This window comes from Callorhinchus milii, unplaced genomic scaffold (genome assembly GCF_018977255.1).
Source record: "Callorhinchus milii isolate IMCB2004 unplaced genomic scaffold, IMCB_Cmil_1.0 Scaffold1, whole genome shotgun sequence".
Classification (NCBI taxonomy): domain Eukaryota; kingdom Metazoa; phylum Chordata; class Chondrichthyes; order Chimaeriformes; family Callorhinchidae; genus Callorhinchus; species Callorhinchus milii.
Window position 1 is genome coordinate 76,646,010 of NW_024704742.1, and position 18,732 is coordinate 76,664,741.

The 18,732-nt window shown below is 40.7% G+C and overlaps 1 protein-coding gene across 1 annotated transcript; it reads right to left on the bottom strand.

Moving 5' to 3' along the window:
• Window positions 1-6,370: 6,370 nt before the first annotated feature.
• On the bottom strand, window positions 6,371-15,360 carry LOC103177739 (gonadotropin-releasing hormone II receptor-like). The gene is made up of 3 exons (XM_007892052.1): window positions 14,800-15,360; window positions 8,295-8,496; window positions 6,371-6,648 (listed from the first exon to the last, which is right to left on the bottom strand). Exons 1-3 carry the CDS (start codon window positions 15,358-15,360, stop codon window positions 6,371-6,373), a joined length of 1,041 nt encoding a protein of 346 aa, XP_007890243.1.
• Between the last annotated feature and the right edge of the window lie 3,372 nt (window positions 15,361-18,732).

The window sequence follows — 18,732 nt, forward strand, 5'->3', positions numbered from 1 at the left end:
TATATAGTCAAACACTAATTTCCACTCAAAATGCACCCTTCCTTTCTAAAGTTCTGGAACCTATTGTTGCCACCCAACTTTGCTCACACCTTTCCTCTCACTTCTTCTCGAGCCTCTCCAGTAAGGTTTCTGTCCTACTCGCAGCACTGAGACAGTGTTAATTAAAGTCACAAATAATGTCCTCTCTCCCTGTGACCATCCCCATCTCTCATCCTTCTCCCTTGCCCCCTATTTGCCCATCTTCAGATGGTAACTGAAAAGCCAATAAAAGTTTGATAATGGGCACCTGAAGACTTTCCTCCTCAAACTTACTTATGATTGCATTGCCTTTCGCCCAACTCAGCGCTAAACTGTGTTTTTGTTCAGTGATTGGAGACACTACCCCATGTGAAAGACGCTATTTCAATGCGAGTTGTTGTTGTAGTCATCGACTCATTTGGGAAATCCTCCAGTTATTTTTTCATTGTATCGCCTTATATAATGGACAGTGCTTTAAGAAATTCTAATTCAATACATTTGGAAATGAACAATTATTTGAATCTTTTTAAAAATGTGACCCGACATAATATTTTATTGTGATTTCAAACTAAATACGATACAAATACAACTTAAATTTATATTTCGCCATTCCAATTGGGAGGATGTCTCAAAGGGCTTAACAATGAATCCAAACTGGAAGTGAGAGCCAAGGCATTAATTCAGACTGATATTGATTATTCTTTAACCCATTGCAGCAAATGACAAATCATTTATTTACCTAAATGTCAGTCATTTATTTAGCTGTAGAACAAGCAGCAAAAATATCATTACTGGAATCTATCTCTAGATCCATTTGATTAAATCTGCATTTCTCATGGCTGCAGTTTCAGATATAGTCTTGTGTGCTTTAGATTTAAAATAAATAAATAGATCAGATTTTTCATCATATTGCCTCATGCATTCTCCTTTCCCTTAATTCTTATTCAGCATCAAAAATATATATGTAACAAAATAAGCTAATAAACAACAGCACTATGCATACATGGGTATATACTATACCATTCTATTAATCTGCTATATGTTTCAACAGTGATATTGATCATTGAAAGTCAAAGCAAGCCAAAACAAAGCAATGTTTTTTCACTGTTGGTTTGGTTCATAAAATCTATATACCATATATAAACATAGGTCTTTAAACAGGTCTGTTGGAAAGAATGCAGAGCTAACCATTGAGAGTGGGATCAGTTCATTAAAGCCCTGACTGATATGAATGAAGCTTATTACTATCTGAGAAATGTTGGTAGCAGCAGAAGTATTCATTTCTAAATGTTGTGCTTTTAGAATAAGACATTGCTTAGCTTCAGAAAGCTAATGGTGAACTTTAAATGCTGCGTGGTTACTAATTGTATGGTCTTGTGTTCTTTACTGCCAATGCTTTAAAGCTACAAAATTAAAATATTAAAAAAAACTTTGCATTTGACATAGTCCTTTATCACCTCAATGAGACATCTCAAAGGGCTTCACAGGATATATTGTAAAGTGGATTGACACTATATTTTGTGGGTGAAACACGACAGCCAGTTTACGCCCAGCAGTGACCCACAAACAGCCATAGAGTGAGTGGCTGATTACATTTGCAGCATTTGTTGGCCAAGACACTGGGAGAAACTTCCTTTCTCTTCACGAATAGTGCCATGGGATCTTTAACATCCACCTGAATAGACAGACAGGATCCCGGTTGAACGTCTCATCCAAAGGACAGATGAGAATATTGTGAATAAAGACTAAGTACGCCTAGCAGCTGCATCAAAATATGCTGTACATTTTGAGGACGAGCATTTAGGTTTGATCCACCACCCTTTCACTCTCAAACGTAGGTTTGAATGCAATGGTGAAAGCATCCTCTGTACACTGGCTGTATGACTCCAATGTAAATGGTTTGGAGATTCTCCAGCTCATTAGCAGTAGGCAAGGATTCATAGCATCAAACTACCAACACTTCTGGGTTATAAATTTCTATTGGTATGAGAAATTGGCAATCTCACTCAAAGAGGCCACAGCACAGATAGTGTGAGAGGTCAGAAAATGTCACATTGGGTTCTGTTCTGGTTAAGGAAGAATTAGGACATGGAAAAAAGGTGTTTGAATCTGCATCTGGCATGTGAGTACTTCATATTGTAAATGGTGACAAGGTAAAACATGTTTTGTTTAAAAGCCGATTTCTGTTTCTGATGCAGTACAGACAAATGGTAGGTAAGCCCCATCTCTCTGCTGGCTCTGATGATTGTAAATAAAATGAATCCAGGCAGTCTCTCTTATGCCTTGATGTCTCCACAACAAAATAATTGGCCCTAATTTAACATTAGGTCAGAACGTGATTGACAGTCTTACTCAGAGAGGTCATCACTGGAGCATTTTGCATTTTGAAAACAGGAGTGACATGTGTATCATACATGTGTTGTGCTTTATCTTACTTAGAAGTATTTGATGGTACACTGACTTCTCAAAATAGAACAATAACACTCCTTATACGAAAACTCACAAAAACAAAAAACTTCCCCTGAGATCCATTTAATGACAACTCGCTACAATACACAGAAAATGTTTCGCTTCAGTCAACAATAAATCTGAGTTAAACCAGTATCTGCAAGTCAGCAAACAGTTCAGGACTTCCTGTCTTTAGGCCCAATTCTGAGTATTGTGCTCAGTTGATACGAATACTGTCCAGCGTGAAACTGAGCCTGAAAGGCTCAAAGGGTCCGAGTTTTAACCTACCATTTCCGCTAAGTAAACTCTTGTAATAGAATGAAAATGAGGAGCTGCATTGCACATAGGATAAGGAAGAGGAAAAATCAATCAGACTTTCTCCTCACTGACCTGCCAAGTGGACCACCCCAAACCCCTCACAATTAGAACATGCACCAGTGGAGATGTGGGGTGAATGTGACCCTCAGTGGCAATGTTGTCTCCATTGGTCAATTAGTTTGGTGACACTAACTCTCCCAGCTGACTTATGAAGAGTGATCATTTGGACAAGGTGGCATCCAATATCTGTGAAGCCATAACCCATCATAAGCAAACCTCTTCAAGGAAGATGGGGTGAAAATCCAAGGAGATTAAAAAATGAAGGTGCCCGGACAATTCAACGTGGTAAAAGAAATACAAGTTATATGACACTGATTAGTCAATTGGTGACAATAACATCCTATCTATGTAATGCAGCAAACATAATCTTGAATATATCATCTCTGTAGATAGAACAATATTTATGTATAAGTAATTAATTTAATAATGTGCAATAATAATCGCTAAATGATGTGGACATAAAGTTAATAATAATCCTTGTATTTTGATATAGTGCTTTTCACGTCTTCTCGACGTCTCAAAGCGCTTCACAGAAGAGACTGTAAAGTGAATTGACCGTATATTTGTGGGTGAAACGCGGCAGCCAATTGCACACAGCAGTGTCCCACAAACAGTCGTGGATTGAAAATGACCAATATATTATTGTTTTGTTTTGAAGTTTACAGCATCTCATGAGAAATTCTCTGTGTTAAGTATGAAATACAATAACCTTTGATCATCAGAAACTATCTCAGTATTTAATAATATTCCTTGCAATTGATACAGCGCTTTATCACACCTTTGAGAAGTTTCAAAGCACTTCACAGAATGTACTGTAAAGTGAATTGACTGTATATTTTGTGGGTGAAATGCGGCAGCCAATTGCACACATCAGTGTCCCACAAACAGTCATGGATTGAAGTGACCAATTCTTTATTATTGTTTTGTTGAAGGAATTATTACACCCAGAAAAGCGATCCGCTAATCGACTAACAATCGGGTTCCTATTTACTGCTAGGTAAACAGAGGTGTATGGAGTAAGGAAACTTGCCCAATATTTCACCCTGCCGGGAATTGAACCCAGGTGTTTTGCTTGCGAGGTGAGTGCTCTTACCACTGAGCTGCAGGACTCCACAACCCTGCAGATTAGAAAATATTTCCCTGCGGATTAGAAAAAAATATTCACCAGCTGAATCCCAATCCAAATAAAACAAAGAAAAAAGACAAGAGGACAGTTTGGGGAAAAACACATTGACAAACTGAGAAAAAAATACACATATCATTGAGTTTAAATATTTAAGGGGGAGATAGATGAATATTTGGTAAGCAATGATATTAAAGGATATGATGAAAGGGCAGGTAAAAGGTATTAACTTGAAGATAAATTATGATCAAAGAAAATGGCAGAACAGTATTGATAGACTGAATGGTCTATTCCTGTTCCTGGTTCTACGCTCCGAGCCACTACCCTGCTTGAAGGGTGCAATATAAGTTGTTGTGAGTTGTTGTTTTTCTCACAAACAACCAAGCGAATCCCAATTTTATCGGGAAATTGGTAACCAGGTCACAAGGAGATATTCCCTTCTCTTTTCAAATAGTGTCATGAGATCTTCAATATCCTCCTTAACAAGCAGATGAAACTTCGGTTTCAGCACACCTAACAATGCACATGTAATAATAATGTGATCACTTAATCCACAACTGGTTGTGGGACAGTGCTGTGCGCAATTGGCTGCCGTGTTTCACCCACAAAATATACATTCAATTCACTTTCCAGTATATTGTTTGAAGCACTTTGAGATGTCTCGAAGACATGGTGAGGGTGCTATATCAAATGCAAGGATTATCATTATGATTATTATTATTATTATTATTATAATGCAGCACTCTCTCAGCACAATGTAGTATTGTGAGCCTAGACTGGGAATTCAAAGACTCTCAAATGAGACTTCAGTCCACAACCTTCTGACTTAGAGGCAAGAATGCTATCAACCAATGCAGTTTGATATATTCTAGATAACACACAATAAAGTATTGAAAATATCCTTTGTGAGAGGTTGTACTGTGGAAAGATCCTGTACCACATCACTTGGTTTATCTAGTATGGAAAATTTGTATGACTCACATGCTGCCAAAGCACATGCTATTATAACAAACAGCACATTTGAATTAGCCATGATATGCAAAAGTAAGGTACTTTAGTCATTTCAAAAAAATGAAATTTACACAAAACATAGAGCATGGCACCTTACATTTCAAGGTGCTGCGAAGACTGTAGAATGTAAGTTCAAGTTAAAATTTAAGATGTGTTTGGGCATACCTGTGAAAGGATGTACACTTCATGTTAACACATACACATATCCATGCAAAAGAATGACACATAGTCACCCCACTGGGTAACTCTACACTGAGCTATACAGAACCTGTGGGTTGGTTTTGATTGATTCTCTATGAATATGAAATTGATCTTAGCTGAGACAATAGTTGGAGTGCTAAAATTAGCTGAACAATGGTTGGAAATATCATCCAGGGTTTGTAGTCTCAATGACTATCGATGCTGGAAAGTTTGTGTGCACAGGATTGGGCTCTGTCCTTTTGGCCCCAGTGTTGTTTAAGTTTGCCTAAAGAATGAGGATTTGAGTCAGGTGTCAGAGGGTATTAGTTCCTGTGGAACTGAACTACAACAAGGAGGCTGGATGAGGGAAGGGAGGAAAAGAACAAGACTTGTTATAATGAGTGTGGAGAATTTGTGGTTTTATCCTTGAAAAACAATTTCAAAAGACTTTAAATCTATCCACAGAAATTGGAATGAAAGCGAAAGCTTTGGCAACATACTTTAGTTCAAGCTATTTCCTAATCTACTTTATTCAAGATACAAATTAGTGCATTTGGTAGGGGATATCTTTAATGCAATGACTAGTTTTTTTTTCCTTCCACAAAAATAGAATTTCAGGTAATTTCAGGTTTTCACTCACACCATGCTAATATAATCTGATGGAGCAGTCTGCATGCATCCCAGAGTGGTGGTGTTTGCCAACATGAAGGTCAGGCCTTCTGACTACCACCGATGCTAAACCAGAGATATCTGAGCCCAGCAATGTCTGAGCTGTCTGAGCACCCACAGGCACCAGCATTTCAGAGTTCAGTGGACAGCTGAAACAGTGCCAAACCTTCATCACTCTTACAGTAACATGTCGGTAAAAAGAAAACACAAAGAAATTTTAAATGTAGAACGTCATCCATACACCTTGAAAATCGAAGACTCTGACAGATATTTAACATTGTTCCTTGCCTCGCCGGACCTCGACCAGTACATAGCAGCTTCACATGTCTAACAACTGCCAATGCTTACACACTGGACAGCAACACTGATGATTCCCCTACATAGCAGTGAAGCATTCTGAAGGAAAATAGGAATTAAGCAATGCTGCTAAATGCTGACAACGTTCGCAATTAATCATCGAGGAGGATTTCAGAGCACTGCTCAACAGCTGCCTTGGTTACTTTTACGTACTTAGTATAACTTCAACCAGTTTGGTCATTGACATCAGCCACTGTTGAGCCTGAGGTAGCCAATACGGCTGATCACTGGGTCCAGGAAACTGTTTAGTGTCCCAAAAATAAACAGTATATGGTTGATTGATTCGGGAAGTTGCTTTTTGTTTATCATTGCTGGAAAAAAATTGTACCAGAATCCGAGCACATAGTATGGGGTCCAGCAAATGATGAAGGTGCTTACGAGGACAATGGTCATCTTTAAGGTTTTCATTCGCACTTTGGGAATGTAGTTTCTGGTACATCTCAATCCCATGTCTTTGGAGATAACTGGAAAACAAACAATTAATGTAACCATATAATGACGAAGCTTCAAAATTCAATTGTGAAAGTAATCATATGTTATTCAGAACAGAAAACTTTTCTATACTTTCCAGAGGGTAAATCTGTAACAACAGCTTCCATTTATTTAGCACCCTTTATGAAAGATAATGTCTAGGAGCATTTCACAGGTCGAACGCCAAGCAAGGGAGAAAACAAGGGGGGACAGGGGCTGTAGTGGGGGGGTGAGGAGTGGCAGTTTTTAGACTGAATTTATAGACATATGGAGAGACGAGATAGAGGAGTTCCAGAAATTAGGAGTGTAGTACTTCATGGTGGTCATAGGAGGATTTAAAGGGAGATGGTTAAAGTAATTTTCGTACACTTATTAGAACATGGGACTATTGAGTCAGAGACCACAACAATATTTAAGAGCAGAATGGTTAAACATTTGAAGAGCAGCAATATAGAGTACAAGGGAAAACAGCACATAATTGAGAATAGGATATAGAGCTCTAGTAAAGAAGTTAGTATCAGCATTAAAGTGTCTAATGGCCTCCTTTTGTACTGTAATTAATTCCTGCCATTCTATAAGTCTGAATGATCAAAGGAAATACATGGCAGGTGAGTTAGCATCTGAGAAAGAAGAGACGTGCATTACATCCTCTCTTAGATGTCTCCTTTCATGGCTGAAGATCTCAAACTTGTCTAATCATTGCTCATTATTCACTCCTCTGGAGATCATCCTTGTTGTTCTCCTCTGCACTAGATCTAGGGTCCAGGAAACCCCGAGTAGGCAATACTCTAGGTGAAGTATGACTACTAACATCTTACATTTATATAGTGCCCTTCGCACGGGGTAGCGTCTCGGAGACTGAGCAATTGCATAGTTTGATACTCAGCTGGAGAGAAAGGGGAGTTAAATGTAAACATGGTCAGAAAGGAAAGGCTTCAGCTACCATATGAAGACAGGTAAAGAGAGGGCATGATGGATGGATTGAGGCGAGGAGTTCCAGAGTTTCAAACCATAGTGACTGAAGGTACGGGCACCGATGCTGAAGCAAATGAGTTGGGGGACACAGAGAAGGTCCAACTTGGCTGAGCAAAGGGGGAAGGTGGAAGAATGGGGTTATAATAATAATAATAAAATCCTTGCATTTGATATAGCGCTTTTCACGTCGGGAGGATGTCCCAAAGCGCTTCACAGAACACACTGTAAAGTGAATTGACTGTATATTTGTGGGCGAACGCGGCAGCCAATTGCGCACAGCAATGTCCCACAAACAGTCGTAGATTGAAAATGACCAATTTCTTATTGTTTTTGGAGGGATTATTTGGATGACACAAAGCATCACTAAAAGAATAAAGGGAGAGGTTCAAGTTTTTTTTCAAACATGCAACATACTATGAGGTCTAAAATGCAGTAAAATAAAGGGGAATTAATGACTGGAATGGTTTATTAGGAAGGATAGTTGAGGCAAGAACCCTGGACTCATTTTAAAAAACTGTTTGATGCTGTGATTGGGTGGGGGGTGGTGGGTGGGTGATCTGGAAGGATGCAATCAGATGGATCAAAGAGCTTTCTTCATCCCAAACCAACCTTGTGATCTTGTGCAATCTTTTCACAGTAAAAAAGAGTCAAATGGAATACTTACTCTCTGCATTCATCTTCCGTGTAATGCAGATCAATATACTGGTGTAACAGAACACCATGATGATGAGAGGCAGCAAGAAGAGCCACATGAAGGTGAACAAAAAGTAAACCTTTTGCTGCCAATGCTCTGTAAAACTGCCATGGGTCACACACTGCGTGAAGGGAGCTGGCACGGAGATGGAGACTGTGTGGAAGAGGAAAAGCTGCAATAGAAAAATTAAGCCACTGATCAGTAACACAGTAGTTATATTTGCATATAGCAAGTTAAAATAAGCATATGTCAAACTAGGAGAAATTCCTGTATCATAGAATTATACAGCACAGAAGGAGGCCATTTGGCCGGTTCTTTGAAAGAGCTATCCAAATCAACCCCACTCCCAGCTTTCTCCTCATACCCTTGCAAATGTTTCCCCCCAAAATATCTATCTAATCCAAATGTATATTTAATTCAATTGGCTGCCGCATTTGGCCTGCAAAATATAGTCAATTCGTTTTACAATATGTTCTGTGAAGTCTTTGAGACATCTCGACAATATAATGAGGCACTATATCAAATGCAAGGATTATTATTATTTTTATTATTATTTAGCATTTCAGAGAATGCAGAATTTAGCAAATTGTCGAATTCAATCTTATCTTTGAAGCAGTTTTCTCTAAGTGCCGTTAAGAACTACAGAAAAGTGGCTTAAAAATGAAGACCGAATTCAACAGTTTGTCAAAATCTGGATACTCTAAAATGCTACATAAATAGAGTTCACATAGACTCAGATGGAATTTCTCCCATTAACTACAAATGACATTTAGCATGATGCATTGAAGCATCTTGCTGTTTCTAAGAATAGTAATAATATTATATGATAGAGCGTCTATAATGCCAAAATGTCTGAAAGCACTTCACAGACAATTGCTTTCAAATGTAATGACTACGGGGTCAGCATTCCATGATAATGCTATGAGAGATTAGCCTCTAATTTGGGAGCATATCTGCACTGTTTGGAATGAAATAAAGGATCCACCGGTAAGGGTAGGAAGGCTTTAACAGGAGGCGTTTGAATGTAGTTAATTGTTATGGTTTGCCTGTAACCTACACATCTCATAATGAAGTCATGTTGTGTGCATCATTACCATAGGTTCAAGAGGAGGCCCATGCTGTCTGATTTGCATTCAGCAAAGGTGAAAGAACAACAACTAAATTACATTTGTATAGCGCCTTTCACATTGGGAGGATATCCCAAGGTGCTGGACAATCAGTGTTTCAGACCCGAGCTGGAGGTCGGGATCGGGGAGGGTGGAGGGCAAGGGGGGAAGGAGGCTGATCGAAGCACGGTTGAAGAGGGGTGTCTTGAGACGGGTTTTGAAGGAGGCAAGGGAGGTGGCAAGGTGGAGGGACTGCAGGATGGAGTTACAGAGGGCGGGGGCAGAGTGGTTGAAGGCTGGCACACCAATGGTGGGGCGAGCGAGGCAGAGGACGTGAAGAAGGCCGGAGCCCACTGAGCAGAAGAACAGGCAGGATGGTAGGGGGTTACGAGGTCACAGAGGTAGGGGGTAGCAAGACCATGGAAGGCTTTGAAGCTGAGGACCAGAGTCTTGAACTGTATCCTCTGTGTGATGGGAAGCCAGTGGAGTCGGGTGAGGATGGGGATGATAGGGTCACAGAGCCTGGTACGGGAGAGGACATGGGCTGCAGAGTTCTGGATGATCTGCAGCCTATGGAGGGCGCTATATAAATGCAAGTTGCTGTTGTTGTACCCTTGACATCATAACGTAGGCATTCCCAGGACTGCTTGATGTTTTGCCAGCCTGTCATGATCACTCTTCCTTGCATGGTTACAATAGTTAACTGTCTCATCAGCTTGCATCTTTCTGAGGTTCTGTATTCTAATCCATACATTGGCTCTGCAGCCAGACACTTGTTCAATGCTGTCCTTAGTACACTATGTTGGCCATGGAATAAGTCTACTAGCACAATAAGAAAATGTACGCTAGCCTTAACTCTCCAGACATTCAGTTATCAAAATTTCATCTTCAAGACCCTTAGTTCCATCAAGTCTCAGCCTGTAAGACCATTTTATTTTAAAATTGAAGGTCACCGAAAATTCTTAAATTCAGTTCTAATTTGGTAGCGAGTTCTTGTAAAGAGCAGCAGAAATCAAACTTTCAAATTAAGATTGAATTTAAGTTTTTTTTACAATTTAAAATTTTAAAACAAAATGATTTTATGGGCTAAGACTGGGTGGAATTTCTCCCACTGTTTGTTTGTAGTGTGCAAAAGGGATTTATGCACCAGCAGTACAACTTGAAGTTCTTATTGAGCACATTGACAGTGTTCACAATTATCACTTTTAAAATTAAGTTAACAAACTTCCTAAGAATTTCACTTTCAAGTGTTTCACATTTAAAATGCAGCTTGTCACAGAGCTGTTAGTGCCCTCGAGTGTAAACAGTTTTGTGTTTTCAATGCCAAGATGAACTCTAAAATCAGGAAATTCTACACTCGAACCAGCAAACCTCTATATTACTGCTGAAATCAATGTACTTGCAGTAATTTTCCTTAGATTTTCCCTCACTGCTGCTTCTCTTTGCATTCAAAAGTGTGGGACCATGCAGAGATCAAAACTATCCACTCTTGTTATTGATGCTGTTCTAGTGAAGTGAAAACACTTCGTACTTTCACATGGTTTTATCTTTGTGTCTCTTTTGTGTCACACAAAGAATGCTATTTTTAAAATAAATTGGAAGTGTTTCTAATGCTTTTCTTGGTAAGCTTTTGAAAGTGATCACTTTTAACTTTATAAAATGGTAAACATGGGTGATATTCTTTTTCTTTCTAGGTGTGGGAACAAAGCCTTTGATGGCATTTATCCTGGAGTTTTACTCATTTAGTAACAGTGGGGAAATGCAGCTAAGAGCAGTTAGCATTGTAGTCATAAAGATCCATATCATGTTAGCAATGGTGATATTTAACAGCCTCACTCAATAGCAGTAGATTGCTATCTAATTACAAGTTGTGTGAACCCTGTGTAAAAACATGTGTAAAGAAGGAATTATCAATGCCCCTAGATTTGGTAATTAACACCCAATAAAAAATAAAACCTATTTGTAGTGATATAATTAAGACTAATAAGAAAAATATTAATAATAATGATAATATTCCTTGGAATTTATCTAGCATAGTATCGCATCGTCAAAATGTCTCTAATGATTCACAACATTTACTGTAAAGTGTAGAAACTTTGTACACTTAGACAAACATAGCAGCCAATTTGCTCCCAGCAATATTGCACAAACAGCCATGAAGTGAATGATGAATGTTATCTGGAGGATTGTTGGCCAGGATACAGGGAGAAACTCCCTTCTCTTCTCAAATAGTGCATGGATCTTCAACATTCACCTGAACAGATTGACTGGTTTAATGACTAGTCTGAAGGAGGCATCTCCAATAATAGTGTTCCCCCGGCCTGGACCATGGGGTCAAAGTCCCAATGTGGGGGCTATTGGGTGGGATGGGGAGAGGAAAGATGACCAAAAGCACGGACAAAGGAAAGGTCATTGGGAGTTAAAGTGTCTGTTTAAGATTTAAGATAAGATTTAAAGATAAGATGTTTAAGATAAGATTGATCATTCACTTCATGGCTGTTTGTGCAATAGTGCTGAGAGCAAATTGGCTGCTATGTCTGTCTAAGTGTACAAAGTTTCTATATTTTACTGTAAATCTTGTGAACCATTAGAGACATTTTGACGATGCGATAATGTGCTAGATAAAGTGTCAAAAACATGCTAACGTCGAAAGCATTATTCTAGCATCTAAATAAACAATATTCAATTCCATTAATTCTTCATAATATTTTGACAAGTATTACTAAATTCCAAATGGGATACTTCTCTGTGTTACAGATCAGATCAACATAATTGATCAGATAGATAGATCACACTGTGTTATTTGAAAAATTTAATTTAAACATTTCCTAATCCTTACATTTTTAAGGTTAGTATCAGAGACTCAATGGTTTTAAGTTGATTACATTTTGTGATTTTAATTCAGATTCCTTTCAAAGTTTTCAAAAATAAATTGTAAAATCATTTGAGGCTAAGGCTTCAATTCAGAGGACATCAAATTGATTTGATTCATTTGATTGAAGTCTGTGGATTGCAAATTTTAAGAGGTGCATTCAAGTTCAAGCAAATAGCATCAAAATGCTATTCATCTAAATGTTGATGTAAAACAACTTGACGTTCCGTAGAACATGTTGTTGAAGAATTGCAATACTTAGTTGAAGATCTGCAGTCTTTCCATGGCAAACAGGAATGGAAAGAGTTATCCCATGCTACACAGTTAATACACATCTCATTTCTGCTCCCCCCTTAAGCATCAATGAACCTGAAATATAGGCACAAGTTGCTGTATTATTTATTGAATGTGCCCCTGGACCTATAGCTAATGCAGCAAACTGTCTAGCACAGACAATTTATTGGAAAGAATGAAATTCAATTGACTCACTTGACAAAATTGACACTATTGGCAATTCAATCCAAAGACTAAAGTATGCTGAATTGATATCTGTAAGGTTTGATTTATTAAAGTAACATAGCCTTTATCTGTATCTGTGTGGAGTGAAGGTAAAATAATGTTACATTTAGTTTGTGACAAAATTGCTTTGATTTTAGCAGCAATTGCTAACAAGTGTGCAATAAACATCAGCGTTGATATGGCTGGGGTGTTATTTCTGGAGCACCTTGAGGAGGTCCTCTTAGGAGTCAGTTTCTTGTGGTGTCCAGGTTTAAGATTCCTGCTTCTCCTTGTATTGCATTGCATTGGTGGTGAAAGTTTTTCACCATGGGGGTGGGAGGGGGGGGGGGGGGTGAAGCCAGAGGTTGGGTGTGGGGGTGAAGTAGCGACAAAGACGCAGAGTGATTGCCGGGCTCCACTGACGCGTCCATCCTCACGATCGACGACAAGTATCCTCAAGGTGGAATCGATCGCTGGGGATTCTCACCTGGCTCAGGTTAAAGTAAAATCATCCCAAACACCAGTGACAGGAACACGAAAAGGGTGGTTTATAAACTGGTTGCATGGCACTTGAACTGCGTCAGGCTGACTCAGAGATGGGACTGTCTTATCACTGAACCAAGCTCACCATCGACAGAATATTTTTACTTTAGGGGCAATGGCACCAGAATAAATTTTAAGTGGGGGTGCTGAAACCCCAATCCTAGTGCTGTTGCTCCTCATCCCCCCGATTACCTCCCCCATTTGTCAGAAACTAACGTGATGGTAAATCATTTATCATCACACCAGCTTCTGACCAGTGGCAGAGGTAATAAGAGCATACTTGTGCCCCTAAAACATTTTAATATTTTACTCGGGGTGAAGGGGGGGGGCATTAGCCAAAGTTCTGCCGCTAATGTTCCATTGATCTACAATTAGATTCCATCAGATTAATTAGGTGGTTAATACTAGTTTGAAATAGTTTGGGATTGAATGATCTGCGTTATGCTATGTTTATGGAAATGGGATGAGTTACATTTATGCCGTTGGATATAATTTGTAGATGAATATAAAGGGAAAACAGAATTCCTGTTGATTGGTGACGTATTTCTGGTTACCAGAAGAAGCCTCTTCTGTACAAATCCAAATTCTTTTTTAAGCAATCCCATTAAGAAATAAGAATTATATTCCTTGCATTTCATATACATATCACATTGTCAAAACGTCTCAAAGTGCTTCACAGGATATATTGTAAAGTGTAATAACTTTGCATTTGTAGGCGAATGCCTATACCTGTAAATACTGCAACTTTCTTTCTATCTCTTGATCGACTTCAAGATCCTTACACTCGTCAACAAATCCCCTCATACCTGGCACCTCCCTACCTCCCTGACCTGCTTACTGCTCTCTCCAACCCTCGCCACCTCCGCTCGACTGGCTCTGTCCCTCATCCCCTCTGCGCCACTATGGAGCTCTCTCCCTCAATCCCTCTGCTTTGCCTTCTCCTTCCCTATTTTCAGATAACGACAGAAGACCTTTCTATTTGACCGTGCCTACAGTCACCTCCCATTTCTCTACGTCTTGGCATCAGGCTCTGCCACTATTAAGCACTCTGAAGTAATGGGTGCTATACAATTGCAAGTTGTTGTTATTATCTTTTGTTGAAGGGTCCATATTGAACTGATTTGAATGCTCGCACACTATTTTCGATATTGTTGTGCACACGTCGGCTAAGTGTATTTGCCTATCTGTCATACCACTGTACTACATTTTACAGACTATCCTGTGAAATCCTTGGGACATCTCAACATGTAAGGTGGTATATCAAGTGCAGGAATTATTATTATCAATAAACACATTAAAAAAAAAAGTTTGCTAAGTCCTTTTTTTTCCCAGGACAATGCTTCTTTAAATAGCCAGGGTAACAGTCTCCTTCACATCTTGCTTGATGTTAACATCATTACATCCAGTCCCACTCCCCAGATAAAATGCGGCTTGTTGTATTTCTGGGCATTATTACCTGAGGTGTAGCCAAAATGACGCTGAGAGTCCAGGCGACCAGGAGCATGGTCCTGTTCCTCTCCTTGGCCCTGGTGATGGCCAACGGGTGCAGAATGGCACAGTAGCGATCCAGGCTGATCACCGCAGTGATGAAGGCGCCCGAGTACATGGAGAGCAGCTTGAGGAACATGAGGAGTTTGCAGGCCAGGTCTCCAGCATACCATTGCACGGTGGTGTTCCAGGCAGCGTCCAGGGGCATGACAATAAAAGTGACCAGCAGATCAGAGCAGGACAGGTTCAGGATCAGCATCCTCAGGTGGGACCGGCTGCCTCCTCCCTTGCTCCTCAGGGCGCTCCACAGCACGGTCAGGTTGAGGTAGGCGGACATGAGGAAGATGGCCAGGGTGATGACCACCCTGACCTTGGCGGCTGCGGAGAAAGTGGGCAACAGGAGCTCGTTCTCCCCACCGGGAACACTGCTGTCCTTGGTGCTGAAAGCCCCATCGCGCTCCGAGCTCCCGTTACACCCGCTGCTGTTGTAGAGGGGGAAATCCCTGCTGAAGAGTAACGTGTGCTTCATCTGGATTTTGCTGCTCCACTCTCTGCCTTATCTTTCTCTCTCTCTGTGTGTGTGTGTGTGTGTGTGTGTGTGTGTGTGTGTGTCTGTCTCTCTCTCTTTCCCAGTGGCTGCACAGTTAGCATCTGGACAGATGCCACTCAGGGGCTGGTGGTTCTCGGTTTCTCAGAGAGGCTTCATCCAGATGCCTCCTCCTGCAGTCACACGGCCCCCGGGAGGAGGTGGGTTTGGGCACCTGATCTGATCTGCTCTGATCTGCTGTGCTGTGCTGTTCTGGGTGACTCACTTTGGCTGCCTGTGAAGTTGCGTCCACCTCGGGGAAATGGACCGATGCGCAAGTTACGATACAATTACTCTGCAATGTGCTCCTTGTTTGCGAATCCCCCCCTCCCCGAGACCTTACCGCAGCAGCACTGGGAGAGAGAGAGAGAGAGAGAGTCACACAGCTGTGCAGTGCAAACACAGCTCTGTGCGGTCCGTCTTTCACACCCAACACCACTACAACGATTGATGCATCACTCACATTGCTTTTCCTGAAATATTGCTAATAGTGCAGAACTTTGCTAATAAATAAAAATCAAGACACAGAGAGAAGCGAGAGGGACATCTAGTTATCCCTCTTTACTTTTGTCTTTTTATCCCAGATTGAAAATAATAATAATAATAATAATAATAATAATGCATCGACACATCTATCTAGTGTCTACTTGGTTTTAATCCGATTTTATGAATGAAGACAATAAACCGTGGAGTGAATTACCAGCAATGGTGCATATAAATGACACATTGCTCAGAAGGTCTTCTTGTTCGCTTCTGTGCAGTCTGACTGAGTTATCCATCATTCACAAACCAAAAACATGGGGCAAATCTCACCCAGAGATTACACTCAACATAATATTTACAGAAGTCGATTTTTTTTTTGATTTATCTTTTTTTTTTGCCCCGCAATGTGACACCCCGAACATTGTTTTTTTTTGGTGGATCAGAATCTGCAGTGTGGGAATGTTTTGCCTTGTGAATGCCGCAGTGTGCATCAAACCTGTCCCAAACCCCCGGTTGGTGAAGGTTTAGTGGGCAGTTGCGTTTTAGGCAAATACGTTCAAAGTGACGCTGATACTATCAGTTAGATTTTTCACACCAAAATAAACGCCGATCTTGCAGATCGCCAATGATATTTCAAGCCCACACACTGCACAGTATTCGGGTTGCTGTGTCGACTTGGAAGGTCAGTCGCTGCCTGAGCCAAACATCTCCTTGGGATGAATACCGAGAATCCGATTTATTGGGAATTAATCCCATTTCGTAGGGGTTGTAGCAATCCTCCAGCACTTCGTCAGAAAGTGTGTGATTAGAATTAAAACTGGAAGGCGCGGTTAGCAATAAAATGTTTAGCTGCATTGCACAGACAACAACGACAACAACAACAACAAGATTGCATTTATAGAGCGCCTTTCACGTCGGGAGGGCGTCCCAAGGCGCTGGACGGTTGGGTCAGGACCCGAGCAAAGGGGGGGAAATGGTCAGGGTGAGGGGAGGGAAGGGAGGGAGCGAGGAGGGGGGAAATGGTCAGGGTGAGGGGAGGGAAGGGAGCGAGGAGGGGGGAAATGGTCAGGGTGAGGGGAGGGAAGGGAGCGAGGAGGGGGGAAATGGTCAGGGTGAGGGGAGGGAGGGAGCGAGGAGGCGGGGAAATGGTCAGGGTGAGGGGAGGGAAGGGAGCGAGGAGGGGGGAAATGGTCAAGGTGAGGGGAGGGAAGGGAGCGAGGAGGGGGGAATTGGTCAGGGTGAGGGGACGGGAGGGAGGGAGGGAGCGAGGAGGGGGTAGAGAGTCGAGAGGGGAGCTGAAGGCACGGTTGAAGAGAAAGGTCTTGAGCCCGGCCTTGAAGGAGGAAAGGGAGGAAGCAAAGCGAAGGCACTGGGGGGTAGAGTTCCAGAGACACACACTGCTGGGATGAGGAAACAATAAGGGACCTGATTTGCGATTACAAATACAATGAGTTGTATTTTTATCAGCGATCCAGCTATATCTGCACCTCGAGCCAGCTGGAGAAGGCTGGGTACATTCAGATATGGAAATACAGAATTATGGTGAATACTGTAGTTTCTCTCCCCTCTTCTGTGAAATTGTTGACTTAACCTGAGCCCCTGGTCCAGTCCAGTGTGTATGTATATTTAGGATATTTAACCCCAAATCAAACTATCTATTTTTTCCACCTTTCAGATTTATTATTTTCTAGAAGTCATCCCAAGGGGAATTTGTAAACAGCACAGCTACCCACACAGCCTCCATAGTATTAATCAATACTCAGCATTCACCTACAATTACAGTCACTACACTTTACAGTAAATCCTGTGATGCACTTTGAGACATTTCCGGGACTTGATAAGGCGTTATATTAAATGCAAGGATAATTATTAATATTAATGTATCTCATCCCTGGGGACCCAGTATGACTGGTCTAAACGGCATGATGAACAATAATCCTTCGATTAAAACATGGCTTCAATGCCCAGATTTACCTCTTTGCTGGCTTTTCTGTGGAACAAGGACTATTCCAGCAGCCGAGAAATGCCCAGTCATCAGATAGTAAATCTTTAGAGTGGATTGGTTTTATCCATCATAAAGCAAATGACAGCAGAGCCATAATGTAATTGGAGCTTTCATTCAATTACACCACTGCATAAAATTAGTGGTAGGTTCACAGATACATTTCAAGAATTTTATAAAGCAGAAATAAGACTGACATATTATAATCCTACACAAGACTTAGCTCTGAATTTACAAAGGAGCAAGTATTGCAGTGTGGTGACAAATGCACTTGCTTAACTGTACTTTCATAAAAATAAGGTGGAACAGCTACGAGGCAAATTCATCGCACATAATAGTAATAATAAGGTTATTATGACTATCTTTCACCTGCTTAAAACATTCAGACTTGTGTGGAAATGCATTATAAATTCTGATTTTGGCAATCAATTAATCAATGAATTGCAAGTCTGCTCTAATGGAAAGAAAGAGTAACTTGCATTTTGAAAGCATCTTGCCAGATTGAAACCTTTCAAAGCACTTTAGAGTAATTACTGTAAAGTGAGTGCAGTGATTGTTTCTGTATGCAACCACAGCAATGTTATCGTGCACAGCAATCTTCCACAAACAGCCATAAGGTGAATACTACAATTTACTACTGCAACTTGCATTGATATAGCGTCCTTCACTGGGGGTGGCGTTCCGGAATGCTTCACAGTGACAGAGACTGACAAGGAGCCAAGGGGAGAGGGAGGGATGGCGGTAATCGTAAGCACAATCAAGAAGAATAACTAATTTATCAAGGAGAAACTCCAGATAAAGAAACTCCATTATCTTTTGAATGGTGTCTT

What these genes read in the sequence shown, in the direction of transcription:
- LOC103177739 (XM_007892052.1), bottom strand. Translation starts at nt 15,360, where the DNA reads ATGAAGCACACGTTACTCTTCAGCAGGGATTTCCCCCTCTACAACAGC. An exon ending in TCATTTTGGCTACACCTCAG is followed by an intron (nt 8,497 to 14,799) that starts GTAATAATGCCC and finishes TTTCTATTGCAG; the next exon opens with CTTTTCCTCTTCCACACAGT. An exon ending in ACGGAAGATGAATGCAGAGA is followed by an intron (nt 6,649 to 8,294) that starts GTAAGTATTCCA and finishes TTTGTTTTCCAG; the next exon opens with TTATCTCCAAAGACATGGGA.